Below are 21,293 nucleotides of genomic sequence, written 5' to 3' on the forward strand. Positions count from 1 at the left end.
CCCACATAAAGTGTTCTGAAACATCCAGTGTCATCCAAATTCAAAATTGGACAGTTTTTTTTTTTTTTCAGTTCTTCCTGTCACATTTGGCAGTGTTGGACACTCTCTGCTTCTTTGACGAGAATCTCAGAACACACTAATAACTGCTCCAGGCAGGAGCCTAGAAGAGGTTACCAAGCTAGAGAAGGAAGCAACAGCATAGCTTGCCAAGAGCAAAGAGCCCAGAGGAAACTCATGGCTCTGGTCAATCCTGTTGTTGATTGCTGGATCCAGAGACTGTTGCAGACCTCCCAGTTACAGTGAGGTGTCTGAAAACCTCTCATGAGGTTCTTGAAGCTCCGTGGTGGAGGGTACCTTGGATAAATCCACAGAGACACATTAAAGAGTAAATTCTCCACTGTTGGAGACCTCACTCACTCTGTTTGGTCTTCACCAAAGGCATGGTTTTTAATTAATGGAGCTGCACTGCAACAGCTCAAGGACTCCCAGCCAAAGTTCTAGTTTTTCTAGGAACATAAATGAGCCAATAGTGTGGAAATCGGTGATTAAAAACAAACCTCGTACATTTTTAGACAGAATTATTACAAGTAGTATGCACAAAAGGAAAATAATAGCATACATTTTAGTCCTTCTAACCCACATTCCACAAGAGGTTGAAATCGAAGTATTCTGGCCTGGCATACCATAGCTGGAACATCATATTTTATTCTAGAAACACATTTGCCTTGGCAAAGAAGAGCGTGCTAGGAAAGTCACCGGGTATGCCCCCTCCCTGCCGCCCCAACACGGTCTTATGTTCTGAATCTAGAAGTCACTGGATACGCCGACACACACACGCATACACACATACACATGGTCTTATGTTCTGAATCCAGAAAAGCCACTGGATGTGCTGACACATAGACAGACACACACACACACACACACACACACACACACACACGCGGTCTGTGGCCTCTTTTCCAGGCAAACCAAGTCCGGCAACTTCGCAGGGAGATGTCAGCCCGTCCAGGAAGGCCCGGGCCTGGGTTTGCCTCTTCAAGCAGTTACTGCAGGGGCGTGGGGAGGGGAGATATGAGACTTTGGACTTTCCTTTGAGACAGTAGAAGGCATTACATCCGGAGGCGAGATTCTAGCCTGGGGTCCCCGCCTTTCCGGTCCCCTCTACCTCTCCCTCTGACTCCCTTTCCCATGCCCCTCCCCCTGCCTCTTTCTCGGCCGGACAGAGTCCAGCCTTAACCCGGGCAGGGGGCGGAGCCAGGTTAAGGCGGCTGGGGAGGAGGCGGGGTCAGGGCAGGGGCGGGGCAGAGCCGGGCCAAGTTGGGCGGGTCCTGTGCCCGGGACCCGGGTTAGCTGCGTGTCCGGGTGCGAGGCTGCAGATCCGCCGCCATGGCGCTGCGCGCGGCGGTGTTCGACCTTGACGGGGTGCTGGCGCTGCCAGCGGTCTTCGGCGTCCTCGGCCGCACGGAGGAGGCCCTGGCGCTGCCCAGGTAAGGGGGCCCAGCGCGACCGCCGCAGTGGGTCGGGGCCTCAGGAGGCAGGCCGGGCTGGGCTTGCGGCCCTGCTTTCAGATGGCTCCTGTGCCGGAGCCCTGCGATTCATGCGAATCATGAAAGTGAAGACCTGGCCCTGAAGTCCCAGTGAGGATGAGGCGATCCGTTGTCTTTCTAAACGTTCATAATTAAACCTTGCTAAGGACTCCAAAATTGCTTTCTGTGAACTTTTCCAAAAGGGAGAGGAGTTACTCACGGAGCTTTCTACTGCTGCTGCGTCCTGTCTAATGGTGTGGCGCTTACACATGCGCGCTGAGATTCAGGAAAGAAGAAAGTTCTCTCCCCCGGTGTGGGTTGCCGGTTTACTTGTTGTGTAATAGGAAACTGCAGCAACCGCCAAAGCCACATCACTGGGAAATGGTAGATGGGGTGTGCAGAGTGAGAGTTCAGGGACTTGGGAAAATACCTGTTCTACTACATGAAAAAAACAGCTCACCAGAATCTGAAGCTGTTTATACAATATGGTTTCAACTATGAAAAAAAGGTACATGCAGAAAAATGGGTGGAAGAAGTAGGCCAAAGTACATCAAATGGGATGAGGAATAATGTAATGATTTTCTTTCTCTCTCTCTCTTTTTTTTTTTATAGTTTCTAACTTTTAAATTAACAAACAATGTATTATTCCTACATTCAGAAAGAAGTACACTTATTTATAAAGTGAAAAAAGAAGATCAGGCATGGAAGCCATTGTTCATATCCTCCTTTTACATATGAGGAAACTGAGGCACAGAAAGAAACCAGCTTTCCAGATCGCATAGCTGTTAAAGAGCAGAGCCAGAAATCCAACCTCAGCAGTCCATGTCTGGAGCCTTTGCTTTTAATATAGTAAGGAAGATGAGATGGCAAGTAGCTTGAGGGAAAGGCCTATAATCTCTGTGCTTTGGGAGGCTAAGGCAGGAGGATCACTTGAGGCTGAGAGTTCAAGACCAGCCTGGGCAAAATAGCAAGACCATGTCTTTCCAAAAATAAAAATAAAATTAGCTAGACATTAGTGCATGCATGTAGCCCCAGCTACTTGGGAGGCTAAGGCGGGAGGATTGCTTGAGCCCAGGAGTTTGAGGCTGTAGTTGTGTCCAGAGTTGGTTCCTACTGGTGGGTTCGTGGTCTCACTGACTTCAGGAATGGAGCCATGGACCTTTGTGGTGAGTGTTACAGCTTTTAAAGATGGCATGGATCCAAAGAGTGAGTGGTAGCAAGATTTATTGTGAAGAGGGAAAGGACAAAGCTTCCACAGCATGGAAGGGGACCTGAGCAGGCTGCCGCTACTGGCCGGGGTGGCCAGCTTTTATTCCCTTATTCTCCCCTCCCATGTTCCATTTGTGTCCTATCAGAGTGCCCTTTTTTCAGTCCTCCCTGTGATTAGCTACTTTTAAAATCCTGCTGATTGGTGCATTTTACAGAGCACTGATTGGTGCATTTTATAATCCTCTTGTAAGACAGGAAATTTCCCCAAGTCCCCACTCCACCAAGGAAGTCCAGCTGGCCTCACCTCTCAATCCCCCCTCCTTACAGGACACGCCACCTGCTATTGGGAACTAGGTGATGACTGCTCTAGCTACTTCCTGCTGGATAGGGGCAAAGAAGGGGCTCTGCAGTTGTAGTGTCCTGCAGAGGGGAACTCTCTAGGCCAGTCAAAGGGCCAGTGGGTCGGTCCAGGGTCCTTGGTAGAAGTTGTGAGTTGAGCTTATTTGGGATTCCATTTGTAAGACCATCTGTAGCTTGATGGCCTCCATCCTGGAAGAAACGAATTTGACAAGGAGGTTAAAAATACAGGGACTGAAGGCGAGTAATAGCAAGATGGCTGTCGGGGACCTAGAAAGGGGAGAAGCCATGTCACCCAATTCCAGAGGTTGGTATAAGAGTTTGAAAGGCCTTGTCTGATTTCAGAAGCATTTTCCTGTAAATGCCAAGGGGTGTCTTGTACTATCCCGGACTGGTTAGTGTGAAAACAACATTCTTCCCCTAAGAAGGTGCAAAGTCCTACTCTCTCAGCAGTGAAGAGGTCTAGGCCTCGGCGGTTTTAGAGAGTCACTGCTGCCAAAGAGTCTATTTGGGATTGTAGAGTAAGGATAGATTTATTTCTTGCAAACTGCCTGAGGAATCCTTTCAGAGTGTGTGGTAGTAGGATAATGAAGTCGTTAAACTGGCTATACTGGTTCCTGTAGCAGTGGCCATTCCTAGCCCTATAAGTAGGGGTATTAGTTGTATGGCCCTGTGCTGACAGACCTGAGCTTTGAGGGGTACTGATAGGGTCTGATTTCCTGGGGCAATGTCAGTGTTGGGACTTAGGAAGACTAAGGTGCAGGTGCCTGTCCAGTTGGTGGGGAGGCAGATATAGGTTGAAGTTCCACATAAGAATGTGCCTTGGCTGGGTAGACACTGGTTGTGTATGTTGAAAAGGTGGGTGAGTTTGTTGTTTTCATTTTCCTACACTCCTAGGGTACTTGCCAAGGTAGCTCCCATGAGCGGCTGGAAAGGGGTGTTGGGAGCAAACTGAGTGACTCCCTGTGTTCTGTTTTCCCCTTGGAGAAAAAAACGTTTTGTATCTACTAGGAACCATTCAAGAGAGTAATTGAAAGAGGGTTACGAAGGCATTCACTAGTGGTGGGGGCGCTGCTGCAGGGGGTCCAGGGGTGAATGGTCATGCAGGGAGTATGTTTGCCATTACAAAACCTGGACTGTTTGTTAAGCAGGGAGGAGGTCATGATTTTCGGGGGCCCTGAGAAGCAGACAAGCCATCTGAATGGAGCTGTTTGGGTGACGCGGGAGTTACTATGATCAGTTGGGGCTTGAAGTTATAGGGTGTAATTACACTGATGGGATAGCAGGTGCCCCAGGGGCAGGCCTGATAACAGGTTGCGTTGGATGCATAAAGGGGCTTGGAAAGTTAAGACGGTATTCATGGTTACAGGGTCTTGTGTGGACTCTTCCTAAAGATTGTGGCCTCCTGGCATAGTGAAGGTGATATTGTCTCCCTAGCACCCTGGAAATTCCCTGATTTACCGTGGCTTTAAAAGCCAGACCATTGTCAGTTTGTAAGCTTTGGGGAAGCCCAAATCTAGGAATTATTTCGTGAATTAGGACTTTAACCACTTCTTGAGCCTTCTCTGTCTTTCAGGGGAAGGCTTCTATCCAATTTGTAAAGGTATCAACACAGACCAACAAATATTGAAATCCCCTTGACTTAGGCATATGGGTGAAGTCTAACTGCCAGTCCTCGAGGGGCCTTATGATGGACCAAGGGATTATTCCTTTGGCACACCTCACAGGTTTTGACTACTTGTTGGACGGTCTGGAGGAGATTTGGCCCTGTAAATAGGGATTTGACCATTTGATGAGTGTTCTCAATACCCATATGAAAAGTTTGGTGGAGGTTCCTAAGTATTTTCCACTGGCTGGCTTCGGGTATGAGTACCTTTCCCTCTTCTGTTGTTAACCACCTAGAGGGGAGAACACTATGCGCCCGTGAAAGTCCTCATTCTGTTTTGGTTGGGGAATAATGGGGCTTAATCTTTTGGAGAGCCTTGTTCCATACCAAGGGTCCTTCCTAGGTATTTCTAATGGGAGGTTCCACCTGGCAGCAATTTTGGCCTTAGCGTCTGCCTGTTTCCTTCTGCCTTTTCTCCTTCACCTTTTTGATGGCTTTGGCAGTGTAAGACTGCCACCTCCTTGGGTTTTTGCACTACCTGCAATAACTCCATGATTTCCTAGTGGTATTTAATGGGGGTTCCTCCAGAGGTTAGGAACTCCCTTTCTTTCCATATTGCAGCATGAGCATGTAGGATTTGATAAGTATACTTGCTATCTGTATGCGCATTTTTTTTTTTCCTTTCCCAGTTCTAAGGCTAGGGTAAGTGCCATGAGTTCTGCTAACTGGGCACTGGTCCCTGGGGAAAGAGGCTTACTTTCAAGTACTGTTACATCACTAACTATGGCATAACCTGCCCTTCGTATCTCATTCTCCACAGATGGACTTCCATCAGTATATAGGTTAAAGTCAGGATTAGCTAAGGGGACTTCTAAGAGATCCTCTTGGCTGGCATAAGTCTGGGCTACAATTTGTTGGCAGTCGTGCTTGATTGGTTCCCCATTCTCTGGCAGAAAAGTAGCAGCGTTCAGGGTCACACACGTGCATATTTGAAGCATCAGTCCCTCAAGGAGTAGCGCCTGGTATCTAAGCAGGCGGTTGTCTGATAGTGATAAATTTCCTTTGGCACCTAGTATGCCATTTACATCATGAGTAGTCCAGACGGTGAGATCCTTTCTTTGTATTATTTTGATAGCTTCTGATACTAAGATGGCCACTGCCACAACTACCCATAAACAGTGAGGCCAGCCTTTTGCCACTACATCAATTTCCTTACTTATGTATGCCACTGGTTGTGGGGTTGTCCCATGAGTCTGAATAAGGACTCCAAGAGCTATTGCCACTCTCTCTGTGATATATAAAGAGAAGTCTTGTCCTTTGGGAAGGCTTAAATCTGGAGCTTGTACTAGGGCCTGTTTGAAGGTTTTAAAGGCTGGGTCTGCCTCTGGTTCCCATTCTACTAGATGAGTACTTGTCCTCTGGGTCTTCTTGATTAAAGAGTGACCTGGCCATCTCGCTGTATCCGGGAATCCATAGTCGGCAAAAGCTGGTGATCCCAAGGAACCCCCGCAACTGTTTTAATGTCTCAGGGCAAGGACAAGGCAGTATAGGCTGTATTCGCTCTTTGCTGAGAGCGCTGGTTCCTCTGGCTAAGATTAGGCCTAGATATTTGATTTGTTGTAGGCAGAGCTGGGCCTTCAATTTAGATGCCGTGTACCCTTGATTAGCTAGAAAGTTCAAGAGATCTAGAGTAGCCTGCTGGCATGAGGCTTCCAAACTGGTAACCATAAGTAAATCATCCACATACTGAAGGACCAGAGTGCCTCAACTTGAGAAGTGGCCTAGATCTTGGGCCAGTGCCTGACCAAACAGATGAGGACTGTCCCTAAACCCTTGAGGCAAGACTGTCCATGTAAGTTGGGATGTGTGGTCTGTGGGATCTTCAAAGGCAAAGAGAAACTGGGAGTCAGATTGCAGGGGAATACAGAAGAAGGCATCTTTGAGGTCCAGAACAGTGAACCATTCTGCTTCCTCTGGTATTTGAGAGAGCGGGGTATAGGGGTTGGGTACAGCTGGATATAGAGGAATTACTGCCTCATTGATCAGTCTAAGATCTCGTACTAGTCTCCACTGAATATTTGGTTTTTGTACTCCTAGAATTGGCATGTTGCAGGGACTGCAGTGTTTTCTTACTAAGCCTTGAACTTTTAAATGTCTAAAAATACCCTGTAATCCTTTATTAGCTTCATGCCTTAAGGGATATTGCCTTTGATAAGGAAAAGTGGTGGGGTCTTTTAGCCTGATTTGGACTGGGCAGGCTTTTTTTGCCCTTCCGAATTGTCCTTCCAATGCCCGGACTTCAGGGTTGATTCCCTCCTCATGTAGGGGACGACAAATGGGTAACTTGTTCCCCATATTTATATAGATAATACATCTAGCTTTGGTTAATATGTCCCTCCCTAATAAGGGTGTGGGACTTTCAGGTATAACAAGAAAGGCGTGTGAAAAGAGAAAAGTCTCCCAATTACAACTGAGAAGGTGGGAGAAATGCTTGGTTACAGGCTGTCCCATGATTCCTTGGATGGTAAAGGACCTTGAGGACAGCCATCCGGGGCAGGAGATGAACACTGAGAAGGCTGCACCTGTGTCCAGGAGGAAGTCAATTTCCTGGCCCTCAATGGTTAAACTTACCCAGGGCTCAGTGAGGGTGATGACATGAGCTGGTGCTTGACATGAGCTGGTGCTTGCCCCGGGCACCCTCAGTCCTGTTGTTGGATCGTCTGGTTGGGGGCTTCTGGCCCTGAGAACCTTTGTCCTCTGGGGCAGTGTGCCTTCCAGGGATTGCCTTGGCATAGTGGACATGGGTGAGGGAGCAGCTTGTTTCTTGTTGGACAATGTTTTTTAAAGTGTCCTTGCAAACCACACTGATAACAAGCCCTACTGGGTGATTGGCCTGCTCCATTTTCTGTCTTCCCTGAACCACCAAGGTTTGTGTGTCTGAGGGCCATGACGAAGGCTGCAGCCTTTCTCTTATCTCACTTTTCCTTTTCGGCCTGTTCCTCTTGGTCCCTATTATATAACACTGAGGGTGCCAGTTTAATAATGCCTCCAAATTTTGTTCAGGGCCCAAGGATAGCTTTTGGAGCTTTCTCCTGATATCTGCGGCTGATTGGCAATAAACTTATCTTTTAGGATCAATTGACCCTCGAGGGGGTCGGGTGACAGGGGAGTATATTTTCTTAAGGCCTCCCATAGCCACTCAAGGAAGGTAGGATTTGCTTCCTTTCCCTGAGTTACAGTGGACATCATTTAATAATTCATAGGCTTTTTCCTAATTCTCCTTAGTCCTCTTAGAATACAGGTTAACAGATGTTTGCAACTCCAGTCCCCATGATCTGAGTCTAGGTCCCAGTGGGGATCCATACTGGGGACGGCTTGCTGACCGGTAGGGAATTTGTCCCTTTCTTCAGCTGTCATTCTATCATTTACTTGACTAAGATACCAGGTATCTTCAAACTCTCAGGCTGCAGCTAGAGCTGCATTCTTTTCATTAAAGGGCAGGGTTTGATCTAACAATAGCATGACATCTCCAAATGAGGTCAGAGGTTTGCCCTAGTCCCTGTAGGACATCTGTATACCTATCAGGATCATCTGAAAACTTCCCCAGGTCAACTTTGATCTGCTTTAAATCAGAGAGGGAGAAGGGGACATGTACCCAGGTTGGGCCAAATTCCCCTCCCCCTACAGCTTGAAGAGGACATAACTGATAGCCCGGGGGTTTTATGGTCCCTTGGAGATTTCTTTGCTTGTTTCCTTCTGGGTGGGGGAGATTAGAGGAGGCTCATCATTAACAGGAAGAGGAGCTGTAGGGAGGCTAGGATATGGAGGTAAGCTGAGAGGACCTCCTGTGGAATGTAAATTGCAAGTTTTGCGTAGTTGTGGATTATCCTTTAATGAAAAGAAAACCTGGACATAAGGTATTTAACTCCATTTGCCTTCCCTCTTACAGAAAAGGTCAAGCACCAGGATAGTATTGTAATTTATACTTCCCTCAGGTGAACAATTTTCCCCATCAGAGAGAGAATATTGGGGCCAGGCCATAGTGCAGAAAAAAAAAAATAAGCTGCTTCTTTTTCAGAGTTTGTGGGTCAAATTAGTCCCAATGGCTTAGGATGTATTTCAAGGGTGAGCTTGTTGATGCCTGAGTGTTTCTCATCTGAAAGTAAAATACCACCTGCAGTTTTGGTCTGCTCCCCACCCCCACCCTACCCAAGAACCTGCAATGGTCTCTGAGTCCTGCTCTTCCAAATAGTTGCACTCACCGAAGCAGCAGCAGAAACACTTGTTTTCCTTCCAGACCACAAAGAGGACCGAGGAAGGTCGGATTTAGTGAAGGTCGGATTTAGTGGCCCTTACCAATGCGTTCTCGAAAACCTGCATCCTTGCCTTTCCTAGAAAGCCTGACACCCATGTCTTTAGTCTGACAGCCACGCTACTTGCTTTTAACTGGATGACAGGTGCCCAGTGTTTAGCCCCCAGATTCTAAGGAAAAATAGGACAGAATAGCAAGCAAAAGGGATCTGATGGTACTCACTGCATGGTAATATCCTGGACGAGCCACCAAGATATGTCTGGAGTTGGTTCCTGCTGGTGGGTTCGTGATCTCGCTGACTTCAAGAATGAAGCCGCGGGCATTTGCAGTGAGTGTTACTGCTCTTAAAGATGGCACAGACCCAAAGAGTGAGTGGTAGCAAGGTTTATTGTGAAGAGCAAAAGGACAGAACTTCCACAGTGTAGAAGAGGACCCGAGCAGGTTGCCACTGCTGGCTGGGGTGGCCAGCTTTTATTCTCTTATTATCCCCTCCCATGTCCGTTTCTGTCCTATCAGAGTGCCCTTTTCTCAATCTTCCCCGCTACTTTTAGAATCCTGCTGATTGGTGCATTGTACAGAGCACTGATTGGTGCGTTTTACAGAGCGCTGATTGGTGCATTTTACAGAGTGCTGATTGGTGCATTTTACAATCCTCTTGTAAGACAGGAAAGTTCCCCCAGTCCCCAGAAGTCCAGCTGGCCTCACGTCTCACAATGAATGATTTGCAAGTTGGGCAGCCCCCAGAATCACAGCAGATTTACAGAGACTTCCATGCAGCCAGGTGGTAGAAGATTTACAGACAAAAAACGGGAATGACCTACAGAAATTGGAAGTGAGGTACAGAATAGCCGGATTAGTTACAGCTCAGCATTTGCCTTATTTGAACACAGTTTGAACACTCAGCAGTGTATGGATGGTTGAAGTACAGCCACTTGGATTGGCCAAGATTCAGCTTTTGTTACAGGTGCTACTCCTAAGTTAGGGTTTCAGTCTTGTCTACCTATTAAGCTAGGTTGCAGTTCGTCTACAAGGACTCAAATATAGAAATACAGAGTCTGTAATCCCAGCACTTTGGGAGGCCGAGACGGGCGGATCACGAGGTCAGGAGATCGAGACCATCCTGGCTAACATGGTGAAACCCCGTCTCTACTAAAAATACAAAAAAAAAAACTAGCCGGGCGAGGTGGCGGGCGCCTGTAGTCCCAGCTACTCCGGAGGCTGAGGCAGGAGAATGGCCTAAAACCCGGGAGGCGGAGCTTGCAGTGAGCTGAGAACCGGCCACTGCACTCCAGCCCGGGCGAAAGAGCAAGACTCCGTCTCAAAAAAAAAAAAAAAAAAAGAAATACAGAGTCCTTCTCAGGCCATATTTAGTTTGTCTGTTTACACAGCTCACTCTCTGCCTTTAGCTAATTACTTCTTGAAGTCATTGGCTAGGTGGGCTCTAGACTAACTGAAGCCACGTAGCCATAAAATGCCATACACTGGACACCATAACTCACACCCTATAATTGAACAGTGTGTCAAAGTCAAAACGGAGATGTAGAGATTAATCTCTAAATTTAATGTTTTATTTGGGAAGAAAGAGTTGCAATTTGGGGCGCACACGCAGATCCGGTGGTCTTTGATATGTCCCAAGAACAAAGACAAAGTTAGAGGTTTTGTGAAAAAGGAGAAATGGTGAATTGCTCTTTGAGAAAGTTCATTGGCACTCTAAGAGTTTGGGGAGCTGCCAAGCTCTGATTGGTGAGCAACAGCCATGGGCAAAATTGGTCCTAGAGTTGTAGCAAATTATCTGAGAAGCTAGAGTTAAAACTGGTTTCCAGTTACAACAAGCAGTTCCAGCAGTTGGGCTTGCAGAGAATTGTTACAGTCTCACCAGTGCATCACAATGTAGCAATCTTCTTGTTAGCTGAGGTGGTACCCTGAGTCCTTTGTCTGACAACCAAAGTTAAGGAACATGGACACCAGGGATGAGGTTGGAGCCAAAGTTTAATAAAGGAAAGAAGTTTAATAAGCGAAAGAAGAAAGCTCTCTGCCACAGAGAGGGGTCCTGGAAAAATGGGTTGCTGATTCACAGTTTGGATACAGAGGCTTTCGTAAGAAATCCATGTGGGGCTGGGCATCTAATTTGCATAAGGTGTGCATTTCTGGTAGTTCCACCCCATCCTCCTAGTACAGCTGCGGGCTCTTAGCTTGAGTTACTCCATTTTGCTTTGTTGCCCTTACTGTGCATGTGTCAGGGGATGGAATTTTCCATTGCGAGGATATCTGGCTAAGTCACCTGTATAACCTTTCTTATCTTTGCGGCTGTGGGTATGTCTTAGGCAAGTTCCGTTATCTGTGCTTACAACTTTATTTCACTGGCTGTACTTTTGTTTGAAATAATTTAACCGAGGACTCACCCTAGCTGTCTGCCTGACTGGTTTCTTCCTTTCTCTTTTCTCAGAATTACATTCTTGGAACAATGTTTTGAACCTTGGATGTTTTTTCCCCTTGGCTTCTCCACTCTGTTTTAGTTGAGTATAGAATCAATTCAGATGATCAACTTCCACAAATGTGTAGCTGTTCCTGAACAGAATGAGGTCCAGCTGCTTGTTCCCGTGGCCCAATAACAAGATGCAGACAGACTGGGAAAGAAGGGAGTTTATTTCTGCAACCTGTTATGGGAGAAGGTTGGAGTAACTCACCAGACTCAAAGTTGCAAGTTTTTTTCTAGTGCTTATATACATTTTAAGCTCCATGCTACCTGTGGGATTGTACCTACAAGCAGGAGTGTTTCATTCAATCTCTATCTAATCTTTAGGGTGTAGGGTCTGGAAAGCTTTCCCGAGAGTCTTGAACAGTTTCTTAATCTTAGTGGACCCTGATGGGTAAGAATGCTATTATTATTCAGTCAGACTTTGGGGTCTGAAAAAACCCTGGTGGGATCTTAATGGGTTTCTTTTCACAACCTACCCCTCATACTCAGGCACTAGTTTCTCCAATTCTTTGTTTAACTTATGCATTCATCAAAATTATAGTAAAGGGTTCAAGGAAACTGACTGTTCTGGTTGCTAATGGAAACGTGGCCTGCCACCTAGCCAATCACTAAGCAATATTGTTTCTGTAAACCAGCGAGAATTCCTGTCAGATAACTTTCCATCCACCTATTCCTAGTTCCCTTTTTTTTAAAGCCTGCTTGTAACAAAGGCCAAAGAGAGCATTCCTTGTCCTTTGATTCAACAATTTCATTTTCTATGAAAGCCATTTTACTGTTCACTGCCTTCATTAAGCATCCTTAAAATTAGGAATTCATGTTTTCCAATACCAAGAATGTTCTTGTTGTATCAAGTTGCTTTTTTTTTAATGACCACCTGCCTTTGTTTTATAGATGCAGTGGTATCTTCTTGCTGTGTAGTTATATTCTTTCCCTAGTTCCTCTTCTTTTATCATCTGCCATTCTACAGGGAGAAGGAATAATTTTCCCCTTGTTTTCCCACTCACCTAGTATGTTGTAGTTATTTGTTTATACTTTGCTTCCCTTGTTCTTCTGTGAGCTTCCTGTGAATAGCATCATATTTTTCCACTTTTGCATCACAGCACATAGTACAATGCCTCGCATACCTAAGATGCTCAATAGGATTGTTAAGTTGAATATTGCATTGCTTCTTAATACTGAGGAGCAGATACTGAAAGGAACCAGGAGTCTTTTGGAGGAGGTGGAAATGTTCTAAAATTGGAATGTGGTGATGCTTACACAACTGTAAATTTACTGCAAATCATTGAATCATCATAATATATAAATTTAATGCTATGTAATTGTCTTAGTCCATTTTCTGTTGCTTACAACATGATATCTGAAACTGGGTAATTTATAAAGAAAAGGAATTTATTTCTTACAGTTATGGAGGCTGAGAATTCCAAGGTTGAGGGGTTGCATCTAGTGAGGGCATTCTTGCTGGTAGCATCTAGTGAGGGCATTCTTGCTGGTAGGGACTCTCTGCAGAGTCTCAAGGTAGCACAGGGCATCATATGGTGAGGGGGACTCAATGTGCTAGCTCAGGCCTCACTTCTACTTCTTGTGAAGCCACTAGTCCCAATCCCATGATAACCCGTTGTCCCATGGATGAATTAATCCATCCATGAAGGTGGAGCCCTCATGATCCAATCACTTCTTAAAGGCCCACCTCTCAATATTGCCACATTGGGGATTAAATTTCAACATGAGTTTCAGAGGAGACAAGTGTTCAAACCATAGCAGTAATTATACCTTAAGAAAGCTGTTTTAAAAAACCAAAAACTGTTGGCAAAGGTTTGGGCAAACCGTTGCTGACATTGAAAAGTTGAGCAAGGCCACAGATATTAGGTATACGTCTCCTTATAGTTGGTCCAGAGCTGACCACTGTTACCTGCAAGAGGGTGTCTGATAAAAGATATACTTGACTATTATCAAAAATAAAGCTCCCGGGATGGGGATATTTGTTCTGTTACTCAGGGCTGGTAATTTTAACTGGCTTGCCAATTCAACTGGAATTCATCTGGAATTGGCAAGCCAGTTAAAATTACTTTACAGACATGAGTAACAGAACAAATGCATTTGTACACATAAATACATTTGTTCTGTTACTCAGTGTACTTATTTACTGGGGCTGCTGTAACAGCAAACATAGACTGCATGGCAACAATAGAAATGTTTTCTCTCACAGCTCTGGAGGCTGGAAGTCCAAGATCAAGATGTCAGCAGGGTTGGTTCCTTCTGAGGACTCTCTCCTTGGCTTATTAACAGTGTTCTTCTCCCTGTATCCTCACATGGTTGACCCTCTGTGTGTGTCTGTGTCCTAATCTTCTTATAAGGGCATCAGTCCTGTTGTTGGATTAGAGCCCATCTGTATGATCTTATTTAACTTAAATTACCTCTTAAAGACCCACTCTCCAAATACAGTCACATCCTGAGGTATTGGAAGTTAGAACTTCAATGTATGTATTTGGGATGGGGGCACACAACTTAACACAGTGATATGGTTTGAATTTGTGTCCCCACCCAAATCTCATGTCCAGCTGTAATCCCTAATGTTGGAGGAGGGAGTTGGTGGGAGGTGATTGGATCGTGTGGGTGGATTTCCTCCTTGCTGTTCTCGTGATGGTGAGTGAGTTTTCGTGAGATCTAGTTTATAAAAGTGTGTAGCACTTCTCCCCTCTCTCTCTTCCTCCTGCTCCAACCATGTAAGACATGCCTTGCTTCCCCTTCACCTTCCACCATGATTGTGAGTTCCCTGAGGCCTCCCCAGCCATACTTCCTCTACAGCCTTCAGAACCATGAACAAATTAAATCTTTTTTCTTTGTAAATTATCTGATCTGAGGTACTTCTTTATAGCAGTGTGAGAACAGACTAATACAGGAAACTTTTTAAAGGTTAGAAGATGAGATTAAGATAAAATAGAAACTAGACAGGCAGAATCGAAACCAGAAAAAACATATTCCATTCCATTTGAAGAAGGTGAACTCATGAAAAAGTTCTTCGAGACCATGCCTGGTGCACACGAGGACAGTAATGGCCACGTGCCCACTCTTGGTTCTGACCCTTAAATGGTAAAGTAGGAAGCACCTCTGGTTGAAGCTGCTATCAGGTGGTTTCCCATGAGCAGCTTCTCCGTGGAACATATTGTGATTTACTGTATGGTCTCATGTCCTCAGCTGATTGGGTCCTTGCGGACAAAGATCCCAATTTGAACTGTGTTTGCATTTTCCGGTTCCTGGCAGTATGCCTTTCTAGTGGCTGCTTCTCAATGAATATGAACAGCGTCTGTTTCCATGTGCTGCCATGACGAAATCCACAGAACATTCCTGATGTTCTTTATGTTTTCCAGAGGCCTTCTGAATGATGCTTTCCATAAAGGGGGCCCGGAGGGTGCCACTACCCGGCTCATGAGAGGAGAGATCACACTTTCCCAGGTGAGGGGATATCACCACACAGAGCCCTTTGGATGGACGTTCTCTGCCTATGTGCCTATCTCCCCGAACTTAGGGCCCATCATAATAGCAAACACCCACCTTTTCTGTAAAGGCAAATGTTGTATTAATAGTATTAATGGGAATATTGCAGTCACCTTAAAACATACATGCTAATATATTGTGGCAACTGGTGAATGAAAACTGTGATGAAACTATTGGGAAGAACATTATTGAATTATTGACTTTTTATTTAATCCATAAAAAAACCTCACTAATATTGTTGGAAGGTAAGAAAGAGGGAAATGCTATATATTTTCTTCTCCTTCTTTCTTCTTTTTCTGAGACAGGGTGTTACTCTATTGCCTAGGCTGGAGTGCAGTGGCACGATCATGGCTCACTGCAGCCTTTACCTTCTGGGCTGAGATGATCCTCCCACCTCAGCCTCCCAAGTAGCTGGGACTACAGGCACACATCACCATGCCCAGCTGTGTTTTGTATTATTATTATTATTGCTAGAAGTGGGATTTCACCATGTTACCCAGACTGGTCTTGAACTCCTGGGCTCAAACAATCCACTCACCTTGGTGTTCCAAAATGCTAGGATTACAGGTATGAGCCACCATGCCCAGCCTATATTTTCAATGAACATACAGAATTTAGAGTGAATTTCTAGTAATTGCTATGAAAATCCTGCGTTTCATTCAGACTCCTTTAGTGGTTTCTGATAGTCTGTGTGTACCTTCTAGGAAACTGGCATGGCTAGAGGGAAGAAGCCTGGAAGACTAAATTATATCATGCTAGAGTCTATTTACACTTGACTTGTCTTTAAAAAAAAATTCTTATCTTGGGAATGAATGTCATCTTTTAATTTTTCATGTATGTATACTATACAGACAGAAAAGTACATGTAGCGTACAGCCTGATGACTTTCCACACACTGAGTATACTGCTGTCACCAGCACCCAGCTCAAGAAACAAAACATTCTCAGCGCTGTAGGCAACACATATCCCCACTCTGGACACCATCCCTCCAAGAGTAGTACCTTTCTGACTTCTATCCCAACAGAACATTTTACCTGTTTTGGACTTTATGTAAATGGAATGGTGCAGATCAGCTCTTTTGTGTCTGGCATCTTTTGCTCAACATTGTATGAGTGAAACTCATAGTTGTTGCATGTTGCCATAGATCATTTTATTCTCATTGCTGCATGGCATTCCATCACATTCATATACCCCAGTCTATCCATCCTTCTATTGATGGGGGCCTGGGTAGTTTTCAGTTTGGGACTATTACAAATAGTGCTGCTATGATGATGTATAGCTATCACAATCCGTTCTGCTATTAGTGAGTGTATTAGTTTGCTAATACAATTGTATTTGTGTCTTATATAGCACCTTCAGCTGCTGCTTACAGCAAACATGCCATAGACTGTGTGGCTTAAACAACAAACATGTATAGCTCACAGTTCTGGAGGCTGGGAGGTCCAAGATGAAGGCACTGGCAGGTTCAGTGTCTGGTGAGGGCTCTCTTCTTGGTTTGCAGATGGCCACCTTCTTAGTGTATCCTCACATGGTAGAAAGCAGAGAAAGAGGGGAAAAAAGCAAGTTCTTGGCTGTCTTCTCCCTATGTCCTCACATGGTCATCCCTCTGTGTGTGTCTGTGTCCTCATCTCCTCTTCTTATGTGGGCACCAGTCATACTGGATTAAGATTCATCGTAATGGCTTCATTTTACCTTAAGTATCTCTTTAAAGGCCTGGTTTTGAAATGTAGTCACATCACGAGGCTCTGGGGGTTAGGACTTCAACACAGGAGTTTTTAGAGGACACAGTTTAGCCCATAACAGTGTACATTTGGGTAGTTTCCATTTTGGGGCTTGCTATGGTCCAAGTGTCTGTGTCCCCCCCAAAATCCCTATGTTGAAATCCTAACCCCCAAGGTGATGTTATTAAGAGGTGGGGCCTTCAGGATGTAATTGGGTCATGAGGGTGGAACCCTCAGGAGTGAGATCAGTGCACTTATAAAAGAGATCCCAGAGAGCTATTGAGCCACTTCTACCATGTGAAGACAGCAAGAAGGTGCCATCTGTGAAAGAGAAGGCAGGCCCTAACCAGACACCAAATTTGCTGGAGCCTTGATCTTGGACTTCCCAGCCTTCAGAACTGTGAGAAATAAATTTCTGCTGTTTATGAGCCACCCAGACTCTGGTCTTTTGTTATAGTGGCTGAGATGGGCTAAGAGTATAGCAGCTGAGATGGCCTCTTAGGGATAGCACTGCTGTGACTGTGGGTGAATATAATACAGTCTATCCATTCTGTTGTTAGTGGGCGTTTGGGTGGTTTCTGGTTTGGGACTCCTAGGAAGAGTACAGCTATGAACATTTTTGGCCATGTCTTTTGGAGAATATATGTTGACATTTCCAGTGGGTATGTGTCCAGGAATAGAATTGCTTGGTCACAGGGAATGCATATGTTTAGATATAGTAGATCCTGCCAGAGCTTTTCTGAATGGCTGTACAAATTGTCCCCTCACTTCACTTTGACAGTGGATACCACTCATGGAAGAAAACTGTAGGAAGTGCTCCGAGACCTCTGAAGTCTGCCTCCCCAAGAATTTCTCTGTAAATGAAATCTTTGGCAAGGCGATTTCAGCCAGAAAGATCAACCGCCCCATGCTCCAGGCAGTTCTCATGCTCAGGAAGAAAGGTAAGGATCTGATGCTGGCCATTCTCAGACCTGACCACACAGAACCCTTGGGAGCATTAGGTCAGAATCCATAGAAGTGAGTTTTAAGATCACAGATCTTCTGAGCCATGATGGAAAGCCTCTTTAAACATGGCCCCAGAGCAAGTTTTATCCAGTGGCAAAAGCAGCACTATTAGAATAGCTGGAAAAATGGCAGAATTTTACTTAATAAAGCAACTAATGCCCATGACTGCCTTGTGAGCATCATTCTCCCCTTCAATGGCACTTTAGTAATGACCCAAATGACACGATCTTTTGTTACAGTGATTAAAAAACAAGGCCTTTTTAGCAACTGTGATTTTCTCAGCCTCTGGATATCAGAGTGTCCAAGCTATGAGTTGGGTGACATGGGCTCAGATTATGTCATATAGTCTAAGATATGAGGTCAAGTTCATCCACAGGCACTGACTTGTTGTGAGCACCTGACTCTTGTCATAGGCATACTTGAAACCATTCCACCCTCTTATCAGTAGACTTACCTGATTGTGGCTGAGCCATCCTGTGTCTGCAATTCCTCCCTCCTATTGCGTGGGAAGAGTCTCACCATCAACTCTTCAGTGTCTTCTTTCTAGCATTGCCTAGTTCTCACCCTCGCTGGTTAGGCAGATAAAGCCAGAGGATAATCCTATCTCTATGTACAGTTCTCTAGTTTTGAAATAGGAACCTAGTCCCTGATTGCCAAGGCAGGTATTCTGGAATTTAGTCAAGCAGAGTTTTCAGTAGCATGGACTAGAACGAACGCTGGACCTTCGCCGTGTGGCTCTGGGCGGCTCCTAACTTGCCTGAGCTTGTTTGCTGATCTGTGAATCTGGGAGAGGAAGATCGGCCCTGTCCACCCCTGAGGTGGTAGAGATCAAATGAGCTGATGAATGTAAGAGTGCTGCTCCACTGTTGTCAAGGAGGAAGGAAGGTAGTATCTCCATCTGGGCTTCTGAAGGCCTTGAATGAACGCAGCTCACGCTTGTGTCTGTGTCAGAGGTGTTCATGGGTCAAGATGATTATTTTCCAATTTGTTGGTTGAAAGCTGGGCATAAGAGATTGATAAAAGTGAGCACGACCTGCTTGGCCTATCATTGGGGTCCCTGGGGGCATCTGGAGCATCTCAGGGCAAAGGTCTATAGCTGGTCCATCTACTGGTGGCTTTTTGCTCAGGATTCACAACTGCCATCCTCACCAACACCTGGCTGGATGACCGTGCTGAGAGAGATGGCCTGGCCCAGCTGATGTGTGAGCTGAAGACACACTTTGACTTCCTGATAGAGTCGTGTCAGGTGGGAATGGTCAAACCTGAACCTCAGATCTACAAGTTTCTACTGGACACCCTGAAGGCCAGCCCCAGTGAGGTACGGAGACACTTCCTTACGTTGGAGAAGGATGTTCAGAGATATTGCAACCAGAGAAAAACTGAGGAGTGAGGAGGTGGGATACATCTGGGGCCTGGCAGGACAGCTCTGAGTCCACTTCTCCCAGACCATGGCTTCTCCTAAAAGACTGTTACCCATTCTTTGATCTAGAAAGTTCTCCCAGAGGTGGGCATTTGGCTCCATTGTATAGCTCTTACAGAACTTTGGTCAAAATAGGCATCAGTAAAAGCTGTTTTAGCCCAGTTGCCTCAGTTTACTAACAAAGAAATGGAGATCCTAGGAGACTTGCAAGGCCACAAGACTAGTAGTCAGGTTCATCCCCACAAAGGGTGAGTGGATTTGGGCTCCGGTATAGCCACGGTCTGCCACCAGACACCCTGTGCCCTGAGCCTGTCTCCGGAGATCACCTATCCTAAAGCTCTCTTCTCTTTGTGTGTCTCAACTTTAATCTGCAAAAGGTGATTGGATGGAGATTACATTCTTTTTTTTTTTTTTTTTTTTTTTTTTTTTTTTCGGAACTAAAAAAGAACTTTATTTATTGAGGGCAAGGGGATGCAAACAATACAAAAATCAAAAGCTTATTGGTATTTAACTTTCCTTTCTCAGCTTGTCAAATGGGAGTTTAGATTTTATTTTTACATTTGCTAAGGGTCCTGATCTGCTCATGAAATCCTTCTATGGGGGAAGCTGTGGGGCAGATTCCTTAAGCGACCCTTTGGGACAACTCTTATCAGGGAGGAGGGAATTGCTCGTTTCTGCCTACTTCTTTCCTTCTGCTTCATGTGTACTACAAAATAGTCATTGCATGCAATGGTGAGGCCCGCAATTAGGGAAAAGAAACTCTGGAAGCCCACTTTGCCATCTCTGCACTGGTCCAGGTCCTTCATTATTTTGTCCACGGCCAGAGGGTCTTTTTGATTTTCCAAAAATCCAGGAACTCCTTTTCCATGAGTACTCTCAGGTCCTCCTTTGTTAAGTAGCCTTTATCCCCTGCGAATTTGTGAAATGTAAACATCATGGTTTCCATGGCGTGCTCCATTTGAGACGGCATTTGGTGTGGTCTGTTGAAGCCTTGGCCGAGGCGCGGCGGACGCTGGGCGAGCTGTACGCGGGGCGGCGAGGCCGAGATTACATTCTTTTCCCTCACATTTCCAACCCCCCACCTCCCCACAAGCTGATGAGAGCAAACCTTGGAGTCCTCGCCATGCTCCATCCTGGGACCTCTCCTTTCTCCTCCTGGACTTTGCTTCTGCTCTTCTCAGTGCCTGCAGTCAGCCTCAGAGCAGGGCTCTGAATCTATGCCTGCACAGGAATATATCAGTCTTCCTATCGATGGCTTCCAGGTTGGATGAGCTGCTTAGAATTCTAGACTTCCCTTGTCCAAGATGGTAAATGCAGGCACCCATGCTTTCTATGACTTCTAGGATTTTTCTTTTTATTTATTGTTCAACTAATTAATTTATTTTTTCTTAAAGACAGAGTCTCACTCTGTCACCTAGGCTGGAGTGCAGTGGTGCGATCATAGCTCACTGTAGCCGCAAACTCCTGAGCTCAAGTGATCCTCCTGCCTCAGCCTCCCAAGTGGCTGTGACCACAGGTTCATGCCACCATGCATGGCTAATTTTTTACTTTTTGTTGTAACGAGGGGTCTCACTATATTGTCTATGCTAGTCTTGAACTCCTGGTTTCAACCAATCCTTCCAGTCTCCCAAAGTGCTGGGATTACAGGTGTGAGCCACCAAACCTAGCACTTTCTTACTACATATAAATGTTTGATTCATTAAAAATCTATCTGGGGGTAAGATGTAAAGTAAGGATCCATTTTATTCCCCCGAACCGTTAACCAGTGATACCAAGGCCATTAAACAATCTTCCTTACCAATTGGACATGACACTTTTCTTAGAAACTAAATTCTGATTTGTATTTGAATGTATTTCATAGATGTGTCTGTGTCTTTTCTAGTGCCAAAGTTCTACCTTTTGTAACTTCATCAATTGTTTGACTCTAAGCCCTCACTACAGTTCTTTTCCAGACCGGTTTTTTGGTCTACTGATGCCTGTTCATTTTCCCAGATGAATTTTAATGTCACCTTGATAAGTGTGTATCCCCTCCTAATCCTCTTGCAATTTCAGAAGTGGCTGAAGCCAGTAGGTCTGTGTGGGGTTGTATGTACCTGTATTTTCAGCATATGTGATGTCATTAAATGCTTTCCATTTTCGCAGTGGATGGTTACAAAAGAA

General features: G+C 45.3%; 1 protein-coding gene and 1 pseudogene across 2 annotated transcripts in view; one reads left to right on the forward strand and one right to left on the reverse strand.

Annotated features, from left to right (window-relative positions):
- Nucleotides 1–976: 976 nt before the first annotated feature.
- The window catches only part of EPHX2 (epoxide hydrolase 2), a 59,179-nt gene continuing 38,862 nt past the window's right edge, over nucleotides 977–21,293 (forward strand). Inside the window, exons 1-4 of one of the 2 annotated variants that reach the window (XM_033229322.1) lie at nucleotides 977–1,490; nucleotides 14,861–14,945; nucleotides 17,490–17,649; nucleotides 18,841–19,031. In XM_033229322.1, coding sequence (XP_033085213.1) covers nucleotides 1,390–1,490; nucleotides 14,861–14,945; nucleotides 17,490–17,649; nucleotides 18,841–19,031 — 537 coding nt within the window. In that variant the 5' untranslated portion in view covers nucleotides 977–1,389. The remainder of the gene's footprint in view (nucleotides 1,491–14,860; nucleotides 14,946–17,489; nucleotides 17,650–18,840; nucleotides 19,032–21,293) is intronic. The other variant, XM_033229326.1, reaches the window with a different exon arrangement.
- On the reverse strand, nucleotides 19,645–20,118 carry LOC117093899 (annotated as a pseudogene).

Source organism: Trachypithecus francoisi, unplaced genomic scaffold, assembly GCF_009764315.1.
Source record: "Trachypithecus francoisi isolate TF-2019V2 unplaced genomic scaffold, Tfra_2.0 Contig01440, whole genome shotgun sequence".
Classification (NCBI taxonomy): domain Eukaryota; kingdom Metazoa; phylum Chordata; class Mammalia; order Primates; family Cercopithecidae; genus Trachypithecus; species Trachypithecus francoisi.